Genomic DNA, 23,332 nt, shown 5'->3' on the forward strand with positions numbered 1-23,332 from the left:
CTGTCAGAGGACCTGTCCTTGCCCTTTCAGCAGCCTGGTGGTTGACATGGCCCCAAACCCCTGCAGCCGACCCCCACAGGGAACACCTGTGTTCTCCAGCCCTTTTGATCTGCTTCAGTTGCTAGATCGGAGTACTTTTTGTTTGTATGCTTCACCAACTGCATCCTCCCATGGCACTGCCAGTTCTATGATGAACAGGGCATTTTGTGAGGCTGACTACACGATCACATCTGGCGTGAGACTGGTTGTAATGATCATAATGAAATGATGGAAAGGTGAGCTTCTGGTCTAGATTGACCTTCATCTTCCAGTCTTGGGCTGTGTAGAGTAGGCTTGATTCTTTTCCTGCAGCTGACCTCTTTAATACCTTTCCTGCTGGTACAAAGGCCATGGTGTTTGAGAAGCCAGGGGTTGGGGAAGAGAAGGCATTGTTGTTAGTCCTCCTTTTTTCCAAGACTAGTGCTAGTTGCTGAAGGACCTGGTTTGACCTCCAGGTGTGGTGTCCTTGGGTGAGGCTGGTCTTGTAGCCGGTGAGTATGTGCCATAGGGTTCCTGGTGTTTGGCAAAGGAGACATGATGGGTCTTCCAAGCCACTGGCTCGGGCTCTTGGGACTGGGAAGAACATTGTAGATGGCTCTGATGATGAGGCTAAGTCTGCCTCCTTCCATTTCCCAAAGATCCTTCCAGGCAAGCTTCTGGTGTACAAGGTTTCCCCATCTTGTCCATTGGCCCTGTTTTGCTTGTGAGACTGCCTTTGCACGTCAATCTGCCTACTCCTGCTGCTGTTTCACTTTTACCACCAGCCCTCTTCTTGGCAGGTGTTGCTCTGTGTCATGTGGGTCTATTTGTGCCTAGCCCAAAGCTGTCTCTTCCATGCTGCACTTGGTGCCTCAGATGGGTTCCACTTTCTGCCTGCTGCCAGTCTGGGAGCTGCCGCCTGTATTGTGCGTCCTGAGTTTCTGTCAGGGTCATGACCAGCCTTACCTTGGAGCATTTGTATTCTTCAGTAAGGCTAGTGATAGGCGGTTCCGGAGCCTCGTTTCCATAACATGCTGAGGCATTGTGGGAGTCCAAGTCACTTCTTGATGTATGTACTGACTGTTCTCTCTAGTTTCTTATTTTTACGAAAGATGTTGTTTCCTCTCATCTTTTTCAAATGTCCTTCCTGTAGCCTAACTATAGCCTATTTAAAAAAAAAAAAAACTTGAAAATTTAAAATAAATAAAAATAAACATTATGTTCATTTTGAAATTATACTAACTGTAATACTTGAGCGTTATATATTTCAATGTGTAATACATTTGTGTCATATTTGAAATATGCTGAGTTTAGTAATATTTTAATGTTGCTTATTGACTGAAGTCTTTTGAGAGCACGTGACCGCTCGCAGAGCTGTCATGTGATGTACCATGTGACGTACAGAAGGCAGACTGCAGTTGAACAGTATGGAGCAGAGAGTGCTGGCGGTGTTTGTGGTGTTTTTAAGTTTTTCTTCGCATTGCTGCTCTTCACAGACTTATATCCTGAACGATAAAGACGGACTGGGGAGAGTGTTTGACGGAATTGGGGGCTTGAGCGGCGGAGGGGTGAGTTTATCTCGACTACTTCCTGGTACGATAGTGTCCACAGGAGGACGTAAAGTCTGCCTGAATACTCCAGTTATCATTTTCACTAATGTCACATTTTGTGTCCTGGTTTCTTTAGGCGACGTCTCGTTTACTGGTCAATTACGCTGAGCCTTACCGCAGCCAAATATTAGACTACCTTTTCAAGGTAGGCTACAATCATTCATACAGTTTACTGTAGCAGCTACTTGGAAACTCATGTTTATGTCTTTTTTATGATGTCTGCAGCCAAACTTTGGGGCGTCTTTGCACATACTGAAGGTAGAGATTGGAGGAGATGCCCAAACTACCGGTGAGTGATACTTAGTAGCACTAAAACTAATGTTGAACGTTTATTAATTCATCTTTACACTAAAGCATATCAGAAATAGCAGAAATCTCTCCTCATACTTTCCAGGAAACCCACAATGACAGCTTCAGTGTGTTAATTATATTCAAACACCCGCACAGAACCAAAAGATATTACATTTACAGTGACACAAAAACAGAGAAGGGCAGCAAATCCTCTCATTCTGAGAACCTTGAGCCAGAAAATAGTTGGCATTTTTGCATTTTTTGACACAGTAAAAAATGTCTCCATAACAATGTCTCCTCATTGCTTTTTTGGTCCAACCAGCAGTACATAACCCAAAGATATTCAGTTTACTATAATGTAAGACAAGAAATAGTAGTAAATTCTCATGTTTGAGAAGCTGGAACCATTTTGCTGGAAAATTTACAAATAACAATTAATCTATGGACAAAATATGAGTGATACATTTTCTATATACATATTAACTGATGATGAAAAATAACCATTAGTTGCAGCCTTACTATTGATTAATTTTCTGTTGATCACTTAATGGAGTAATCAGATAGTTGTAATTGTAGTATGTGACCCCAGTAAGTGCCAGATTGATTGATGTCCATATTCACAGATGTTGTTTCCCGCAGTGCTGACTAGTCTGATGACTTGAGAAAAAGAATTGTTCCACACGTCTGACAGTAGAATAGATGTAGTACAGTATAACGTGACTGTTTAGATATTCTAGTTTTATCTGCTCAGGGTAGAGAAAGTGCTTTATATCAGGGCCATGTAAAAACCCAGACAAACCTCAGAGCATAGATCATTCAACAAAAAAAACCCCAACTGTAATGTTATCTTCTGGTTTTGACGTCTCATTGGACTGTGATATTTTTCAAGATGGGACGGAGCCGTCGCACATGCACTATGAGAATGATGAAAACTACTTCAGAGGCTATGAGTGGTGGCTTATGAAAGAGGCTAAGAAGAGGAACCCGAATATCACACTCATAGGTAAGAAAGCACACTGTCTTTTCTTCTGCCCTGCATTCCAGGGAGGGCAAACAAACAGGTTTTTCTTGAATTAACACTGAACCAGTTCTTCTTTTCATTCAACCCTGGATTATGGCTTCAATCCCTCTGTAAATACTAGTAACATGCAGCTTGAAAACAATTGGCATAACAAGCCTCATGGAACTTCTACCTCTTTGCTATATCAAAGACTTGCAAGTTTAACTTACAATTATCACTGTGTATTGGTGGTACACAAAGTATCTTCAGCCGTGTGTGTGTGTGTGTGTGTGTGTATGTGTATGTGTGCAGGTTTGCCCTGGGCGTTTCCTGGTTGGGTGGGCCATGGCAAGAACTGGCCCTATGACTTTCCAGACATCACTGCAGCATACGTGGTGAACTGGATCCTTGGGGCTAAGCAGTACCATGATCTGGACATTGAGTATATTGGGGTGTGTACTCATCTACTATGAATATCATTCCTGTTCACTCTTCATGTTATGTATCATAGAACTGCCCTCTATATCAGAAGTTTGCCTTCAACAATGGACATGTAAATATATCTAGAAAGTATATATGCAACTTATTTCATGGTAGAGGTCAGTACAAGTTTGTGTTGTTTACTAGGAAGGAATAAAAGGCAAAATTGCTGATCATAATGTCATTATGTGTTAAAGTAAGCAGATCAATCAGGCTGTTAATCAAATGTAGTTTACTGTACTATTGCTGTTACAGCTGATAGTGATACGGACCACTGAGGGGCCTCTATCTGATGTCATTTCAGGAGTAAATAATACGTTTCCAACTACATTTATTTACTATAAATACGTGATAGACATCAGCTGTGATAAGTTACCTCACCCCCTCCGGGTCACAGTTCATTTATTTATGTGAACTTTGCCCTCCACACTAACTGCCTCTACCTGCCTGCTGCTTCCTCTACAAAATGAATGATAGCCAGCATGCCTTGTTTATGTGTTAGTGCCCTAATTTCCAGTTGTAGCCATCCTTCCTTCCAGTGATTAAAAAATAAAGTCTCAACTACTCAACTGCAACTATTGCGGTCACAAAGTTTTGTGTAATTGTTACACAAAGCAAGTCTAACAAAATTCAGTTGGATTTAACCATGTTGAAACGAATTTGTATGTAATGATGGATGTAGGATGTTAGTGTTAAGTGGTTTCGTGTTAGCAGCTAGCAGCTGATTACAAATGAACCTGTGTAACTGAAACTCACTTTCACTTATTTAGATTTGGAACGAGCGAAACTTTGACAGCAAGTACATCAAGGTAATTCTAATCTTTTATCTTTCATTGATATACCAGGCAAGTCTTTGTGTATTATTTATGAACTTAAGCCTAAACTGTGACTTAAAGGAGGAAAAACAGCCACCAACATTGAGTTTTGTCTGACATGAGAAATACAAGTTTGACTTCTCAGTGGTTGAGATGATTTTTAAAGTCTAGCTGGGTTCCTCTGAGAGCATGTCTTTGTTGCCAAGGTGCTCCGGAACACGCTGGATAAAGTTGGTCTTACTGACGTTGGCATCATCGCAGCTGATGGTGATTGGAGCATCGCCAATTCTATTATCGTTGACCCGTACCTTAATGATGCTGTTGACGTGATTGGGTAAGTACAGTCGGCTTGAGGTCACACTTGGAAGGTTGCACGAAATGAGATGCTTAAAACTCTTACTGCATAATCACTAATTTGACCAAACGGCACTGCAGTCACAATGCAGAGGTATGCGGGTTTCACTGAAGGACAATTGATGACAACTAAACATGTGATGCACAGATGGTGAAATATTTTCTGCATCCGGGTGTGTCTTTGCTTAATGCACTTGTTGAGTTGGGCTTGTGTTCCTCATCCAGCGACTCCTTCCTCTCTATAAATGTTTGTGGCTGTTTTTCTCTTGCACTCCTAGAGTCATAAGTGACAGTTCAATCATAAACTAACTTGATAACCTGCATATATGCATGCCCATGTGCATGGAAAAGTATTTTCAAATGAAGCATGACACTTTTTCCACTTAACGTAGCTCACCAATTTCAATGTAGAAAACTGCACAGTATATTGCTGCCGTCATGTTAAAAAAACAGAAATACATTATTTTAAAGCTGCATTAATCAATATTGTATATTATCGGTGGATCAATCAGCCACAGATAATTACCACTAGGGCTGGTTATCCAATATTGATTCCTAAAATCCTAATGGACCCTGGATAATTATGGCTTATCTCAGTGAATACATGTAACATGTGTTGTTGGCTCCTAATAAAGTCACAGTAAAGTCATCTCAGTGTGCGGTGGTTAATTTTCACCTTGTGTTCCTGCAACCAACCAGCACCTGACTGAAAATACTGGCTGTGCATGGAGAGTTCTGTCCTTTTGAAATACGTGTACATGTGTGTTCAATGTTATATGCAGGTTGTGGTAACTTGTTTGAAATGGTACAGTCAAATGTTGGGAATTGAGTTGCAATGCACAAAACGTTATTTTGCGTCCAAAATTAAAGTCAATGTTAGCTGGCTACGTTAGCCATCTTGAGTCCTGTGAGCTGTGATGTGAATATTTACAGCGTGCACATGTCACAGTTTACAGGACTGTAGAAAATTAGGACGGCTAGTTAGCTATGGCTATCATCAGAGAGGTGGCAGTCAAGTGAACTGTGTGTGGATTCTACTTTCTTCAGTGTGTTCTTACCAGTCTGGTAGCTAGCCCTAACTGGCTAGCTGTGTGCTGATATCAGGCTGATCTCTTGTGAACACAAACTGTGGGAACAGATGAATTAGTGAACAGACTCTCAGCAGACAGATAGTTAGCAATTAGCTGGTGAACTAAGTGGAGCGTTTAGCAGCTAAAGAGCCAGATATTTTTCTCAGGGGTTGGTGGGGACCAAACCAGAGCTAAAAGGAGGGTGAATATTGGACGTAACAACTGCACAAGATGATAATATGTCATTGTTGTGTTTTCAAGCTTCTTCTGCCACCCCCTAGTGGCCTAAATGAATAAAAATCAAAAACAAAAAACAATTAATGCAGCTTTAAAGTTTACACAGTAATCGGTGTTAAACCCCATTATTTAATAAAAACACATGGGTGTCAGTTTGAAGGCATATTGGCTTTATTTCCCCAAAAAGTTTTCACAGGTGTTTGAGCTTTACATGGTCGCAGCAAATACTTTTAAGCCAGACAAAGTCAGAATTGTCACAGCTGCCTCTCTTCCTCTGCTCTCTGTCTTCCTGTGTCACTGTGACTGGCTGTACCAGCTGCTGCGGTACACACTGGATAAGAGCGGCTTGGAGAGGGTCAGGATCATAGCCAGTGACAACCTGTGGGAGCCCATTACCCTGTGTCTGCTGCTAGACCCCGAGCTCAGCAGAGCTGTAGACGTGATAGGGTAGGATCCTTCTCTGTGCCTGTCAATCAATCAATCAGTCAAGCTTGCATGCACGGCCTCTTTCGCCTGTCTGGATGCTATAACATCAGCCAGCTGTTGTGAGAATCTGTCACTTAACTTGATACTTGTGCCTGAAAATACTGAATGTTTCTAGTCGGTGTGTGTGTGCATGAGTATCTTCCTGTATTCTGCCATGTTCTTGGTAGTTTTAAGCTCCTAAAGAAGCACCAATCACATTTCTTGGTTTATTCTAATAGATTTTACGTCTGTCAGCAGTGGTGCATGGTTTGTTGTCTGTCTGTAGAGACTTGTGGTGAACACAGTTACTCAAGAAAAATACATGAGTAACTTATCACTTATTAAACGTAAATGAAAAGTAGTGTCATTCTTATCATATGAACCTTGCCCCTGTGTTTCATATGTGTGACCCCTCAGGGCCCACTACCCAGGCACCAACACAGTAATCGAGGCCCTGAAGACACAGAAGAAGCTGTGGTCCTCAGAGGACTACAGCACCTTCAACGATGAGGTGGGAGGAGGCTGCTGGGCTCGCATCCTCAACCAGAACTATGTCAACGGACTCATGACTGCGTAAGCAAACACACAAGCAACTCTGTGTTTTTATGATTGACATTTAATCATCATGTTTACTTTATATGAATGAAATGTTTGAAAAGTTTTTAACTGACCTTACAAATCATTTCTAGCACTTCAAACTTCTATTAACTATCCAGTTTGATATAAGTTTTTGTTGTTTTTTTTAATATAAAAAAGAAAATATTTTATCTTCATGGTGTAAAAAACTAAATAAAAAATGAAATCAGAAGCAGCTGTCTGACTGACTCTTCCTCCAGCACCATCTCCTGGAACCTGGTGGCCAGCTACTATGAGGACCTGCCGTTCGGCCGAGACGGGCTGATGACAGCTCAGGAGCCCTGGAGTGGCAACTATGTGGTGGAGTCTCCTATCTGGATCACAGGTGGGCATGACAACCTGCATAGAGAGACAGATATTATGACATATCGTGCAAATGTGAGACTTGTTATTTCTGTTGATCTTAACAGCAAAGGAGGATCGTTGAAAGAGTACAGTTGACACCCATATTGACACAGGTGCTACATTTCAGTGGTTTCATATTCCAAGCTGATACTGAGAACAACGCGACTATATGGACAACAGTGTTTTTCTGCAGTTAGTTAGTTAACATCACACTAACATGACACCCCAGCAGTAATAATATTAAGCTAAAAACTTAAAAGAATGAACTACATGTATGCATCCCATGTCAAAGATATGAGGAGAAAGCAGATTATTATTATAATGTATTGCACTGTAGTGTAAAGAGGCTTTTAATTATTACTGTATATGTCAAAAAGGTTAATAAAGTTATAAGATGGTGTAGTTTGATAGCATACAGCAGGGTTGGGTGGAAAACTTTAAGAATTGCAATTCTTATCTTCTACAAGTCAGTGTAACCGGAAGGTGCAGAGTGAGCACATATTGGTTTTATCTTGTAGTTCATCTTTAAAAAAGCGTTAGTGCAACTCCACCATTAACAAACAACAGTCTGGTCAAGTGAAGAAAACTGCATTTTGGATAACGATGGCACTAATGGTCCAGCAGAGAGGCTCCACTGCTGCAGACAGAATATTAATAACACACTGGAACACTTTACTCCACAACAACACACAAACTTCTGCTTTTACAAAAAAACTGTGATGTTGGTCAGTAAATTACAAATTTCATTTCATTGCTCTCATACAGGCAAGAGATGCTTCCTAGTTATCAGAGTTCACAAGCTGCATAACCCTCACACACTTCCTCTGCTTTTTCCTGTTGGTCAGTTATATTTCATATAGCAGTTCAATGGACAACCCTAGTTCCTGTTTATTTAGATAAAAGCAGAAACAGACTTTTTAAACATGAACTGAGTTGTATTCACATATAAAACATTTGAAATGAGTTAATAGGAAATGTTACATCATAGCACTGAATTGTTTTGTTTGTAGCCCACACCACACAGTTCACTCAGCCAGGATGGACGTACCTGCAGACTGTTGGACATCTGGTACAAGGTGGAAGTTATGTAGCCCTTACTGATGGAAACGGAAACCTCACTGTTGTCATAGAAACCATGGCAAGTTCAGCTTTCCTGTTTTTATTTTTACTTTTTGCTTCTAATCTTTTCATCTTCTGGCACTCTGTCATTTGAAATCATTACATAATTGGAAGTGCCTAAAAGTTATAGATGCTCATGTGTTGTTGTTACATATATATAAGAAACAAATGTTGCTTAATGTTACAGTATTACAAAAACACTACAACTTTTTTTCCCCTCGTTTCTTCCTCCGTTTACAGACTCATGATCATTCAGTTTGCATAAGACCTCCACTCCCTCACTTCAACGTGACATCCCAGAATGCAACCTTCCAGCTGAAGGGATCCTTTGTAAGTTCCTCTGAGGTCTTCACTAAACTATTAAAAGACACTGAGTGATACTTCAGTCTTACTCAAGCTTATTTATTTTTCCTAGGCCTCCATTAAGGAGCTCCAAGTATGGCGTTCGCAGTTCAACTTCAAAACAAAAAAGCCTTCCTCCTTCTTCGAGAAGCTAACTCCACTGAAGGTAAAGGGACAGTCCCAGAAAGACTTGAACAGCATCTTATCTAACTGTCTCTCACAAATATGTTGTGATGATTTCAGCTGTCAGACGGATCCTTCACCTTAAATCTGGCTGAAGACGAGGTTTACACATTAACCACAATCACAGCAGGACAGAAAGGCAGTTACCCCGACCCACCCGCCTCCGCTCGCTTCCCCAAAGTCTACAAGGACGACTTTAATGTCCGTAAGTAACATACACACAGCCCAGAGTATTCACTGGTTTTCTACTGGTTATTACTCTCTTGTCCTGGTTTTTCCAGCAATTCTGAAATGGAAAACATTCACAGGATCTTTGGGAAAGTAAAGAATCAATAAACTTACAAATGCTCATTTACAAACCAGGAAATAATACATTTAAAACCACAAGAGTTCACAAGTGATGGGCAGAAACAGGAGGATGCAGCTTGGTACCAGGCTGGATGTGAACAGGTGACCTTACAGTTTCAGGGCATGTGTTTAGACCACTAGATTACTATGTCCAATGGTCTATTCATTTAGTTTAGTTATCAACAAAAAATGTTTTCTGATATTTTCATTAAAGTTTGATCACACATTTGGCAATTTAAAACATTTTGTTTGCACAGTACATATTATGCTAAAATCATCTAAACCAATGCATTGTAGATTTTGAGCGTATTTCTGAACTTTTTACAACATTTCATCTCCAGACTCTAAACAAGCTGTGACTCTGTGATTTTGGTAGCATGTGGACAAATACTAGAAAATTTGGAGAGTTTATTGATTATGCAGATTTTGTGCATTCATTAATGAGATATAAAAATGTCAAGGTTTTGGTTCCCTCTAGTGGCAGAACATCCCAGGACTGTGCAGTAAAGCTCAGACCCAGCATCCAAACACATGCACCAAGTTTGGTTACAAGAGCTTAAGCTAAGAGCATGTATATAAAATTGAACTGAAAGACACAGGTTTAAAAATGTATCATTTCAAAAAGGAACAGAGTATCAAAACAAAAAGGGACACCTTCAGTGCTTGGCCCCCAAATTATACAGTATCCATAAATGGGCCCAGTCACAGAATTTTACAATGACACTTTGAAATGAGGAGGAAGAGAAGACCTTCATGGTGCTTTTGCATCTCTGTATGTAGGAAACCCTGCCTTCTCAGAAGCTCCAGACTTTGCTGACCAGACCGGGGTGTTTGAGTACTACATCAACCTGACCGACCCCGGACCTCACGTTTTCACCTTGCGCCAGGTTCTGACTGAGAGACCCGTCACATGGGTGGCGGACGCTGACCAGACCATCAGCGTCATAGGAGACTATCAGTGGTGAGACCATGCTACACACACACAAATACAGGGTATCTGCAGGTCTTAAAAAGTCTTAAATTTAACTTGGTGAAGCCTGCAGAAACTCTGCAATATAACCTGCCAGATATGAAACCTGTCAGCTTTTGTTTAAAGGTATAATACGCAGGATTTTCCTAAAATAAAAAATGTACATACTCAAAAATAATCGGGTTGTGAGGTCGGGACTGGTAGTGTAGCGACCAGGTTACATCACTGTCTCTGTCTCTCTCCTCTGCTCCGCTCTGCTCTTGGTCTTTGTCTCATGGATGTATAAAGAGCTGCAGGTCTGTGTGTGTGTGTGTGTGTGTGTTTGACCGAGGGCGGGGCTGAGCTACACACACACAGAGCAGAGAGGCCACAGCGGACAGGATGAACCTTTGCATTTACACAATTTTTTGTTTTGTTTTGCAGGCAGAACCTGACCGTCTCATGTGATGTCTTCATGGAGAAAGTTAAGACTGGTGGTGTTTTCGTAGCAGCCAGGGTGGATAAAGGAGGGCAGTCAGTCCGTAGCGCCAAAGGAGTCTTCTTCTGGGTCTTTGCAGATGGCACATACAAAGTCACCAATGATCTTGGTCAGTAGTATCACTCTCTGCTTCATTACACATTGTATCATGGAGGCCAGTAATAAATAAACATCTGTTTGTTGTCTTGTTTTGTCCACAGCTGGTCAGACGGTACTGGCTGAGGGACAGTCTGGTACCCGAGCATATGGTTGGCACACCCTATCCCTCACTGTAAAAGTAAGTGTTTTCATTTGTTGAGCTGTTGTCATGCTTCACTGCAATTAGCTCAGCTATTTCAGTGCTACAAGACCTGTGTGATTGGCTGAGATTGGCTTACTCCCCACACCCTGCCATTTACATTCCTCTTCACACAGTCCTTTGCCCTTTGCGTTGTTGCACATACATGAATCAATATAGCAGGCTTTGCACTGGTCATTGTGTAAGAAAACTAGGGCCCTTATGGTCAAATGTTGTGCTTTAGGTGACTTTAAGTGATGATAACTGTAGTCTTACCCGCAAAAATAAAGCATAACTCAATGAAATATACTTGAAAGTAAAGCTGCTAATGATTTGTAATCGATTAGTTGGTCGACAGAAAATTGATGTAATTTTAATAATTGATTAGTCATTTAAGCAAAAATGCCAAAAATTCACATAGTGAATATTCTTGGGTCTTGGGCTATAAATCAGACATAACAAGACATTTGAATATGTCAGTTAGTAGCTTTTGTATATGTCAGATCACACTGTAAGTCCCATTGATAAAGAAATATAAAACATGTTTTTGAGCAATCCATCTTGTTTAACCTCTTTACATTGCTGGTTGCTCTGCTCATTAGTAAATGACTACAGTGACTGGTTGTTAATGTTGGTTACAGTGTAATCACATGGTAACTGAACACATCTGCATGCTTTATTGTCACATTCATGTGACTGACTGTCTGCCTGTAAAGAGTCATGCTGTATCCAGTAAAGCAGGTACATGTACTGTATGTAGTAAAACCCTCCACTGCAGCTTGTCACTGTGATCTCTCTCCTGCAGGGCCAGTATGCGTCAGGGCTGCTGAATGGATATCCACTGTGGAAGAAAGCTGTGGTACTGAACCCAAAGAATGGCTGGGCCGCCATAGGAACACACTCATATGAACTGGCTCAGTTTGATAACTTTTCTGTGGAGGCAGAAAAATGATTCCACTGTGAAATAATGATTTACACTATGTTGTGAATGTTCTGAATAATTTATTGACTAGATCAATACGATCGATTGATTTAACACCTCAGAGTGATATCTCTGGCTTCAAGTAAAATACAGATTTAATTTTTTTTTTTTTTTTGTTTGTTCTTAAGATTTAAAAGGTTTTACACAAGCATTGAGGGAACATCATGTAACATAAATCACGGTACCCTTGAAATCTGCTGTCTTAACATCACTGTAAATTATTTTGCACTATGTGGTTTTTATGGAATAAAAACATTTTATATTTTCTGTTTTTGAAAAACTGCTTTGTAACAGTTCAAAATCATGTGTAGTTGGAATAAAGTTTGACTACCTCACTGGGATGAAAAACAGGCTTTCACCTCTGTTTGAAAGCCTGTTCTTACAGCCCATAATCTCACAATTGAAGATCCATTTATTTTACATGTTGGTCAAGGATCCCTACAGTACAGTTATTACAGAGTGATTCCTATAGGTAACCATCATGCAGGCATTGGCATAAAAAGATATGGACTTGCTGGTATCATGTTGTAACAGGTGCTTTTTCTCAGCAGGTGTAATTAATAATAATAATGGCAAGATACTGGAACACTTAAATGTAGTGTTATGTAATGACATCTGACCTTTTCCTGCTGTGATATGTTCAAGTGACTCCTGGGAGAAAAAACAGTTATCAGGTATGTACTTGTTAATTTCAATGTATTATTGGTACACACATGTATAACTACCTGTTCTGTTCGACAGTGAAATTATTTGAACAAAAAATAAAGTACCTTCAACATTAAAGTAAAAAAAGCTCTAAAACCCCCACTGTACACTACCTGCCCAGCAGCTAATTGTTACAGTGGAGCATTTAGCAGCTAAAGAGTCAGATATTTTCCTCAGGAGATGATAGAGACCAAAACAGAGCTAAAAGAAAGTGAATATTACATTCACCAGGTGAATGCTGATGTTGTCCCCTGCTTTTGTTTCAATCAACCAATGCTGCTGTTTCATTAAAAATAATAATTACAGGTAATATATGTTTACTTCTCATTATTATTTTGCTATATATAGAAGTTACCCTTTTGTCAAATAATCCCTGAAAATTACCTTGTGAATACTGATTAGTAACAGCCATCCTTAATTAACTCAAGTACAATGATACACAAGCCACAGTAAATAACAAATAATATGCAGGAATACTCTACTAAATCTTTTGTTTCCTATAATAAAGCAGGTTCATTTAGCTAGCAAGGGTTCACATATCTGAACACATTTTGAAGACTGCAGAGTTTAGGATAAGAGTCATATTGACCACCCAATATGGGGTTAGAGACCCTGAGAAGGCCCTGAAGTGTAAAGAGTAGAACTAGGCCTATATGTGGTTTTTATAAGTGTCATATCAGGATGTAAGATGTTTTCAGTGCGGTTAACTTAACATAGGAGGTCCACTTATTTTACAATATTAAAGCACATAGGCTAGCATGTCACCTAGCCTGTTTGGTGAATAGTAAAACTGGGTGATACATTAGACCAATACAATAGGGTCATCATCAGGATGCTGCATTGTATTTGTTGCGCAGTTGTCAGTTTTATGTTAAAATCTCAACCCTCGTGTATTTTGTAATGTCTGGAAGCGAAAATTATATTTCATATGTGTCTCTGTAGATTTCTTCAACTTTACTTCATGAAGATAGTTTATAAAATACACTTTTACTTAAAATCTGCCGTGTGGTCTGTCCATGATATCACACCGCGAGAGCTCATCTCCATGGCAACGGGACATCAACAACACCTGCTAACAGTGTTATATTAGCTAATATGGCGGAGAGGACGATGGAAAAAGCCAAACATACACCTAAACGAGTTTTTATCAACAACATAGACTCATACGCGTCCAAATGTATTGCCAAGGTAAATGTATTTTAACGTGGAGTATCAGCATTGAGTTAGCCAAGCTGCTAGCTTTGTAGCTAAAGCCTAAAGTTAACGGCACAGCTGGTGCGTTTGTGGACAGCTTTGCTTTGGTCGGCAGCACACTGTAAGTTAACTAGTTAACGTTTACATCTTCTTTGCAGTTTTTGTCGGAGTGTGTGGCTGGAGCACCTGCTGCTTCTGATGGAGAGATGGAGACTGAGGAAGAGGAGGAGAGGATGATAGCAGGAGCTTTTCAGATTGTTGGAACAGTTTCTGACAGGTCTGAGGAGGACAGACCTTATATGCAGGAGGAGTACTTTGTAAGTATTTCATCAAACAAAAGCTGTCCAGTATAGTGATATACTGTAAATTAACATTATTAAAGTCCAGGACTTTTTTTTTTTTTTTTTTTTTTTTTACATTTTCTTTATATTCCTTATATTACTTCCTGTTTAGCAACTGAACAGGGATGAGCTTCTTCCAAAACTGATGGAGTGTGATGTTATCATCTACAACATTACCCAGCATGCCGATCAAGTAGAAGAGGCCCTCTGGGCTGTTTCAGGTAGGCGTGTGGTTGTTGAGGGGCTGACGGGTTGTTTAGTGTCTACTGTCTTAACATTGTTCACAGATGGTTGACTGGTTGTATTGGAGGTTTACATCTACAGTATGTAGCAGGTTCTGTCAGTTGCAAACAGCATCAAATACATATTTGTCATCAGAAATGAAAATGATCTCTGCTGTAATGTTTCATTGAGCTACTGTTTGTCTTTTTGAAGTGTATTCCTTTTAGTATAAATGTGTATTTTATTTACTGCCACCTACTACACCAGTCAAAAGTTTGGACTCTTTCCCATTCACTTGAAATGAGAAAGTTTGTCCAGACTTTTGACTGGTACTGTATACTGGAAGTGTATGAACTATTTGCATCTTTACAGTGTCATGTTACAATAGCTGTAGAAACTGCAGGCATATCAGTTAACACTCTTATATAACCCTGCAGGAGAGGTTCCTCGAGGAACCTTTTTGAACTGAAAAGGTTCCTCCACAGTGGCAATTGGGAGGAACCCCGAAAGGTTCCTCGAGGCTCTTCTACTTCTAAGGGTATACTGCCACATGATTTTTATTTTACATAAATGCTCCTCACAGTTACAGTCTATGTCAATTAATGTTAATTATGAACCTTTACATCAGGGTTTCTCAGTCAAAAACCCCAAAAGGCAAGAAATCACCTCAGTAGTTTTATTACAGCATTATAGGGTATCTGCCCAGTTGTTGCAGGGACACATGAGCAGAACCTGAAAAGGTTTAGGCTGGTGGAGAATGATAACAGAATCAATGAATTAAGTAGTCACCTCTTATGTGTTGTATTTGTAGCCCTCCACAACAAAATTGGCAATTTTACTGGACAGAAGACATTCATCCTCGTCTCTACGGTGATGACCTGGGCATGCAGCAAGCCAGTCAACTTCGTGAGTGCATACATAGAGTACCTCCGGACTATACTGTGTGTGTATGTCACATACTCTAATAGGCCTGGTACATCTAAAATGAACAGATTTCAATGACAGTTGTAGAATGTCATTGAAATCATGTCAGTTTTATATGTTGTGCAACAGGATGATCTGGAGCTTCCTTTCACTGATGAGGATTTCAGGAGAAGAAGAGCACATCCCAACTTCAAACAACACATTGACCTGGAGAAGAGGGTGGTCAAAATGGGCAAAACTGTGAGTTTCAAATTCTTGTACATTTGTAAGTTGTTACTTCGTGTGTACTTTACATATTTCAATGAGGCTGTAACGCCCCGCCTCATGGCTTTCAGGACAGATCATTGTTCTCTACATACGTGGTGGCATCAGGACTTCAGTACGGGATGGGAGAGCAGGTCTTCCACTTTTTTTTCAAGGTGAGAATTCAGGACTGCTGTAGAATGTTGCTTTTACTATCCCCTTGTATATCATCATTATATGGGAGTGTCTCTATGTATCAAAGAAACTCCAGGTGTGAATCCCAACTAGCACCCCCTTGAGCCACAATATAAAAATTAGATAAAGGGACACAATATGTTGTCTACAATAAAACAAAAAAATGTCCTGAGGGTGTTGCTATAAAAAAAAAAGAAAAAACTCAGAAGTGTGCAGAATGGAAAGTTCAGGAGAGTTCATCTACTGAGGATCATTGATATGCTCAGTTAATTTCTTGTCAAATCTGCTCATTTCATTTTGATATTCATGGTGTACAAGTGGAAATTTTGCACAGTGGCTACAAAGAATTTGTTAAGCCTTTGCGCTGAGGGATGCAATTTGCATCAAAATTCAAACCCCTTAATCTCAAAATCATAAGTCTGTCAGACAACAATGTGCAGACATCATACACACTGTAAAAATCAGCAGAGCTTACCTTTTATAAAGATAGCCATAAGCATCAGTAAATCTACTTTGAAATCATAGAAAAAAGACATTTCTTATGACTTGAGATCGTAATCATCAAATTTATGACTTTTTCTCCAGTAAAAGTAACCCAGTCGATCTTTACAAAGCTACGTGCATGTCTGTGTGTAAACTGGAAGTGTTGAGAAGCAAATACAGCATGTAACTCCATAATAATTCACCATAATGTAAGAAAAAAACTTAATATCAAAACCACTGGAGGTCATCAAACACAAGACTTTCAGGAAGTATTACAGGAAGTTGCTCTTTGACAGTGTGGCTGACGGTGGTGGATAAGAAATCACAAATAAACATTAAGACTCATGTTCACCATCTCACTGTCAATTGGTTCAAAAATGTGAATTTGTGTAATTAGATTAGCTGAGTACAGTAAGTGCGCGCAGCTAATTGGATAATATTCTGTATTGTTAGATGTCGTGGCTGGGCAAAGAAAATGAAATACCTGTGTTTGGAGAGGGCAACAACATAGTTCCCATGATTCACATCAATGACCTGGCAAGGTTGGACACACACACACACACACACACACACACACAAATAATACATAGCTTCCTTGAACATTTATTGTTATGAGAATATAGATCGCACAGAGCCTTCTTTACTAAACACTTACATAAACACTATATTGACTTAAATTTGTGACATATATATTTGCTCTAAACTCTGTACTCGTATTTTAAATACAGAATGATTTCTTTGTGTTAAAGTGTGATTCAGAACGTAATTGAGCATCAGCCCAAGCCATACTACCTGCTAGCTGTGGACTATTCCAACAACACCATGAAGGACATTGTGAAGGTGTGTATGGCAAGTTAGTGGTGATCAAAACATGTGTAAATGGTTTAAACATGTCCCTGTGAATGGGTTGGAAATCCCTCTTCAGATTGATACTGTAATCATGTAAAAAGTAAAGGTTACATCTGCTAGAATTAGAAATTTCAGATCAATGTAACACTGTAAAAAAAAATAGTTTATGCAACTTATGTACTTTATGCGACCACCCACTCACCTATATTTACAGTATATATATATATATACGCCTGATATGTTTCCTGAGATATAAAGATGACAATGTGATGACATTTGACATGTTTCTCCACCAGGCAGTTGCCTCTGCGCTTGGACCAGGGAAGATCCAGAAAAGGGCATTTGAGGAAGCCTTCCTCACACAGGACTTGAGTGTTAGTTGCACCTACATTATATTGTCTTGATGTCAGAGCTGACACTGGATTATTCACAGTTGTGCCTCAGTAATGCTGACTACAGTAACTAGACCAGAGTCAAAGATGTACAAGATCTCAGCAGAGATGTTAGATCATTAATGGCAGATTCAGGGTTAGTTTACCATGAACACATATCCGAATACATCAGCTCCATACCATTTCACTATTATGGAAAACAATATATGGAAAAAACATTGTGAAATGATCATACATGTATATTTATTTTATTTATTATTTTATCATTGATTGTATATCGTACAAAGGGTTAACATATTGTACAAATATGATACTTGTTGTGAAGCAGGGGGAACAGCTAGTCTGACTCTGTGCAAAGTGAAAAATTATGCTGAGCAGCACCTCTAAAGCTCGTTAATTAACATTGTTAATAAATATCTTGTTTGCTAAATCTGGACACAGATTTGTTTCAGAAATGTAACAATAACAGAGTTTTAAATGGAGTTACATGTCGGAACTTTGAAGCTTGCCAGAGTCTTTTTGTCATGGTGAGGTTGCCAGGTTTGGTACTATGGTACCTGTAGGTGTTGGAGGGCCTTTTTTTCCCTCTTTGGACAGAGCCAGGCTAACTGTTTCCCTCTGCTACTAGTCCTTATGCTAAGCTAAGCTAACCATGTCCTCTCAACAGGTGATGGAAATTGATTCCATGTGTATTAACCTTCGTATGGAGGCTGTACACCTAAAGGAACTGTTCTCCATCCGCTGGGTGTGTGAATCTGGTCTGTTGGACAACATAGAGCTGGTGGTGGAGGAGTACCGACAGACCAGAGGACTGCTGGTAGGTGCTGGACAGAAAGCAGAAACACTGGTGCTAACTGTTTCAATCATAATAAAATGACCAACCCAATCAAAATGTAATGATAATATTTCTACCTCCACATACAGTATATCTTTAAGTACTCTTTCAGTTGCATTAAATAATCCATGTAGCGTGTTCTCTCCAGCCCATCCGTTTGTGTGTCCTGGGTCCTCCTGCTGTGGGGAAGAGCACAGTGTCCAAAGAGATCTGTGAACACTACAAGCTCCATCACATCAGACTGAAGGAAACCATCTCTGAGACCATCTCAAAACTGGTTTGCTGCTCTGCTCTTTCAAACTGAATTTTCAATATTTTTTTTCTTAGGGGCTATAGAACAATCTGAAATCCTTGTAGCTCTGACTTCTCGTTAGCTGCTAAATGCTTCTCCACATTCACCAGCCAGTCACTAACCTTCAGCTCTTTGTGAAACCAAAACAATGAGCTAAAACATGCTAAAAATCTCTGTAGAGACTACAGTGATAATTCTCTGTGGGTTCATCACTACAGAGTCTTTCATGCAGAACATCCTTTAATGTCCTCACAATTCCATTTCTGTACTTATTTCTAGGAGGATGCTGTGAGGAATGCTGATCCAGATGCAGAGGATGAGAACTCTGCAGCAGAAGCCCAGGAGCTGCTGGGCAGCCTGAGAGACAGTATGGAGCAGAACGCAGGTACAGACCCACACTCACCTTGTAAATGTTAGTTTCTGCCAGTAACACAGTAGAACTCATGCCCTCCTAATAAAACTGGCTTCAAGTAATGAAGTCCACATGTTTTCTAAAACTCTTGATATTTTGCTCTTTGTCACGTTGGCCATTTGCCTGATGAAGACCCAGTCGGAGTCAAAATGTCACCTTTTTTCAGTCAAATACTTTTTTGGGAGCTACTGTAACATCTTTTGTCTTTAATAAAAGATGAGAATATCTCAGACCGCTTTGATTTTCTATTAGTCTTTCACAAGTCCCCTAACTTTATGAAAGTGAGGTGCTACATTCCAGGATCAGCATCTCATCAGCTCATTTGTCCACTAGGACTGTTGGATGAGCAGCTGTTGGTGAAAGTGATGAAGGACAAGCTGATGTCTAAACCCTGCAGAAACCAGGGTTTTGTTCTGGACGGCTTTCCCAAGACATATGAACAAGCTAAAGAACTCTTCTATGGTGAGAGCTCCTACTGCAACAGCATCACAATCACATGGATACATGCTATACATACATACACATGTGTATTTTTCTTTCTTTTTTAGCTGAAGATCATGAGTCAGAAGATGGTACATCGCAGATTTCCTCATACAACAAGAAGATTATGCCAGGTGTGACACCAGGAACACCTCTGTTGTGCAGTGTCAGTTATGTTTTTTGGAGGGAAACACTGTTGAACGCTAGACATATTTCAGCCTGCACAAACAAGTTGCAATAACCCACACAAGATTTATTAGTGAGAAGGCCTTATCCTGTGAGTTTCCAGTGTTTGTAATGGTGTTCTTGTGTGTGGAACAGAGTTTGTGCTGTGTCTGGATGCGTCAGACGGCTTCCTGAAGGATCGGGTGATGAACCTGCCTGAGAGGCTGGTGCAGGAGTACAACTATGAGCAGGAGCACTTCCTGCAACGGCTGGATGGATACAGAGAGAAAAATACAGAAGATGAAACAGTTGTCAACTACTTTGATGAGCTGGACATCAGCCCTCTGTACCTGGGTAATCCATGAAGCATGACCACATCCTGATGTTCGTTGGTCGAGCTGCATGTTCAGCATTACTGAGGAATCACAGGAATCTTTGGGATAATTTAACAGCACTAGAAGTTTACTTTCTACTTTGTCCGTGAGAAATCATGTTTTTTCTCTCAGGTTGGCATGGCTGATAGTACATACAGTACCCTTTACCCTCAGCTGTCATTGTTATGGAGAAGAAACCAGTCAGAGGTGTGAATCAGAGCTGTAGCTGTTCAGAATGCTTCGTTTTATCATTTGAGAACAAAACAGTGAATTCTTCCCTTTTTTAAAGATTTTAAAGCTTTTTTCTGGTTATGTCATGGCCTGTGAGACTGAATTAATGAGTCATTTTTACCACCATCCACAACAGCTAGCATCATATACTAACAGCCTCTCCTTTACAGCCATCTGAAGGCAGCAGGTATCTGTTCCATCTGCTGTCTCTATTGGAATGAAGTTGCACACTGTGGCACAGTTGCGTATGGCAGATCTGCTGATTAAAATTTTGTGCAACCAGAGCCGGACTGTTGCAAACTAAAAACCACAGAAACCTCCGTGTTTATCTGCACATCAAACTTGTCAGTTATGGTGAAATATTCTGTACAGTTTCTAGTGCAGATTAGCTGGTGTGTTGAATACTGACAAAACAGTTCACACAGTCCCATGAAAAATTGTAGATCAGTTAAAGCTTCTCTCTCCGCTAATAACTCATTCAAGACCGTCTGTTCAAAGCAATCCTCTCCTGGTGTATCTGTCCAAAACACCGGGTAACCCGGGGCAACGACTTCACAGGTCGTCATTTAAAAGTCAAGTTATTTTTTGAATGTAAAACTGTCAAACCTAATGGAAATAAACTTTTAAGATAATTTCAGGTAATTTTGAAAAAGAAATACAACACACAAGACCACATTTTTACATTTATTTTACTAAGTCAGCAGTTACCTTTATCCATGGTTTTTCCATCTATGGTATGGCATTTAATCCCAAATTCTTCTTCACATTACTTCTAAGATGGTTTGGTCTCATGATTATTGGTGGAGTTTGGCCATTTTACATTAATGAAGTGCCTATAATGCTGAGGGCAACAGGGCATGCAATAGATCATAGTGTCATTTTAGGAACTGTGAATCTTGAATTCTGTAAGATCATTACAGACTGAATATTTAATCTCTTCCCATGTTTGAGCTAACTTCAAAATTTGAATAATAAAACAATTAAGTATTTTATGTAGTTCCACCCTCAGGATAGAAATTAGGCTCTAAGAACAGCAAACACACAGTTCAACCCTTTTTTTTTATTGTAGGCTGTAATAAACATGGCCACCTCTAGAGGCTGCTAGTGGGACATTGAACATGTCATTTTGTCTTTCCATCACTTACTATATACTGTCTGTACTTTGATCAAAACAGCAGTGAACCAACACCACCTACTGTACATACAACAAAACTGTATATAGGAACACTGTAAAACTATATGATGACCTGGTTTACATGTGGTATTTATGTCAGTTGATGCCTTGGATGCAGATGAAGCAAAAACATCACTCCTGCCTGTGATTTATGTCACAACAGTTAGTCTACCCTAGATTGACTAATAGCTGATATATTTGTTCTATTACTTGTCTCTTCTCCAGAGATCACCAGTGATGATGAACCTGACAGCCTGCTACTGATGCAGAAGATCTTTGACGTGGTGGGCCAACCCAGGAACTACGGCCCCAGCAGCCAGGAGGTGCAGGAGGAGGAGATGAGGAAGGCTGAGCAGAGGATTAAGAGAGAGGCCCAGGAGAAAGCTGAGGAGGAGCGGAGGGAGGTGGAGGAGGCCGGGCAGAGGGCTGCACGCTGGGAGGAGTGGGTAAGTGCTAGAGGTTTGGAGGTGCAGAAGATCCCCTGAAGTCACATTTTTGTTGGGTCTCTGAAATTGAGCCAATGTGTCAATGTGTTAAAGATCATTTGTATGTTGAATGTAACGATCAGCACAGTGAACTGCTTTCACTGTGAATGAGATGGACACAGCTGTACAGGCTGCTGTGAGTCCACTTGAGGAAGAAACAACTTTTGAATCAAATGATTTCAGTCAACATGAACAATGTTAACAACCACTATCACAGCTTCTGCGTTGACTGGAAATGAAATGATGTCGCTGAGATGAATGCATCACTCACGACTGAATTTTTCTGGCAGAAGATTGTCCCCATTCTAAAATATAATAGACTGCTTGTGTTTCTTGACTCATCTTCTTTTCAGCAGTGGTAAGCACAAAACTATCATAGCTAAAAAAATGATGGACAAAACTATGACCACAGTTGTACTAAGACAGATTAATGAGTAGATAACTGTGTATGTGTTTGTTGCCTGGTGTGTGTGTGTGTCAGTGTAAAGGTTTAGAGGAGGCGAGGCAGCAGGAGGAGGAGCTGCTGGAGGCTCAGTCAGTCCCAATGAGGAACTACCTGATGGAGCACGTCATGCCCACTCTGACCCAGGGCCTGATCGAGTGCTGCACAGCCCGGCCACAGGACCCCGTGGACTTCCTGGTAATAAATTCACCACAGGTTATTACATAATTCTTACAATCTGACTCCACAGGATTGTGATCATAAATATATATCTGATCATCTCTTTTGGTTTGTCTCGTTCCAGGCGGAGTATTTGATAAAGAACAACCCCTTAAACTACTGACAGTAGAGGCAAGTTGTTGTGGTCGCACCATACATGATTTACAGGAAACACAAATGAAAAAGACTGAAATAAAAGACTTTCTTCCTCTTGATTTTCCTGTGCTCTTTAGGATATTAGAGACTGAAGTCAGTTACATGCAGCTTTGGGACTTGTGACAGTATTTCATCCGTCAGATGCCAAGTGTCCCTCGGTTCACGCTGAGATTTTGATTAGGTCTGATTTGTAAGTGGCCCATTCTCCGCCCCTGTTGTATTAACACACAGCTTTGTTTGGACTCTTGTGTGCCGGCCATTACTTAAAAGCACCCCCCCCCCCCCCCCCCCCCACAAAAAAAAAAAAAAAAAGCAGATGAAAGTGTGTATGAAGCCGAAAGCTAATTAGGAAGTTAATTTGCATAATGAACTTGGTAAACTCCAAAGTAGACACGCTCGGGTCATAATTGCTTTGATTTGGCTTTCCGATTTCCAGGAAGGATAAATGTTACAAATGGCAGCTAATTTGTGTCTCTATCATGTTGCCACTCGCGACTCC

At 40.2% G+C, this 23,332-nt stretch overlaps 2 protein-coding genes across 3 annotated transcripts; both read left to right on the plus strand.

Moving 5' to 3' along the window:
• Positions 1 to 1,397: 1,397 nt before the first annotated feature.
• Positions 1,398 to 12,287, plus strand: galcb (galactosylceramidase b). Of its 2 annotated transcripts, none has more exons than XM_044375869.1 (17): positions 1,398 to 1,586; positions 1,705 to 1,773; positions 1,854 to 1,917; positions 2,809 to 2,922; positions 3,232 to 3,371; positions 4,170 to 4,208; positions 6,192 to 6,322; positions 6,758 to 6,913; positions 7,177 to 7,301; positions 8,332 to 8,459; positions 8,681 to 8,770; positions 8,856 to 8,948; positions 9,026 to 9,170; positions 10,094 to 10,274; positions 10,707 to 10,870; positions 10,962 to 11,038; positions 11,844 to 12,287. In XM_044375869.1, the coding sequence occupies exons 1-17, from the start codon at positions 1,446 to 1,448 to the stop codon at positions 11,988 to 11,990; spliced, it is 2,004 nt and encodes a 667-aa protein (XP_044231804.1). In that variant the 5' UTR covers positions 1,398 to 1,445; the 3' UTR covers positions 11,991 to 12,287. The 2 variants fall into 2 exon arrangements, with proteins under 2 accessions (XP_044231804.1, XP_044231805.1); XM_044375870.1 differs by lacking the exon at positions 6,192 to 6,322 and adding an exon at positions 4,421 to 4,548 and having other exon boundaries at positions 1,406 to 1,586.
• Positions 12,288 to 13,581: 1,294 nt separating this feature from the next.
• ak7b (adenylate kinase 7b) lies at positions 13,582 to 23,075 on the plus strand. The gene is made up of 18 exons (XM_044376041.1): positions 13,582 to 13,913; positions 14,078 to 14,236; positions 14,373 to 14,481; positions 15,294 to 15,388; positions 15,536 to 15,646; positions 15,742 to 15,825; positions 16,781 to 16,869; positions 17,077 to 17,167; positions 17,473 to 17,550; positions 18,236 to 18,385; positions 18,552 to 18,680; positions 18,975 to 19,080; positions 19,441 to 19,569; positions 19,656 to 19,721; positions 19,909 to 20,106; positions 21,757 to 21,977; positions 22,498 to 22,656; positions 22,763 to 23,075. Exons 1-18 carry the CDS (start codon positions 13,821 to 13,823, stop codon positions 22,799 to 22,801), a joined length of 2,106 nt encoding a protein of 701 aa, XP_044231976.1. The 5' UTR covers positions 13,582 to 13,820; the 3' UTR covers positions 22,802 to 23,075.
• Positions 23,076 to 23,332: the final 257 nt, after the last annotated feature.

This window comes from Thunnus albacares, chromosome 15, assembly GCF_914725855.1.
Source record: "Thunnus albacares chromosome 15, fThuAlb1.1, whole genome shotgun sequence".
Taxonomy (NCBI): Eukaryota; Metazoa; Chordata; class Actinopteri; order Scombriformes; family Scombridae; genus Thunnus; species Thunnus albacares.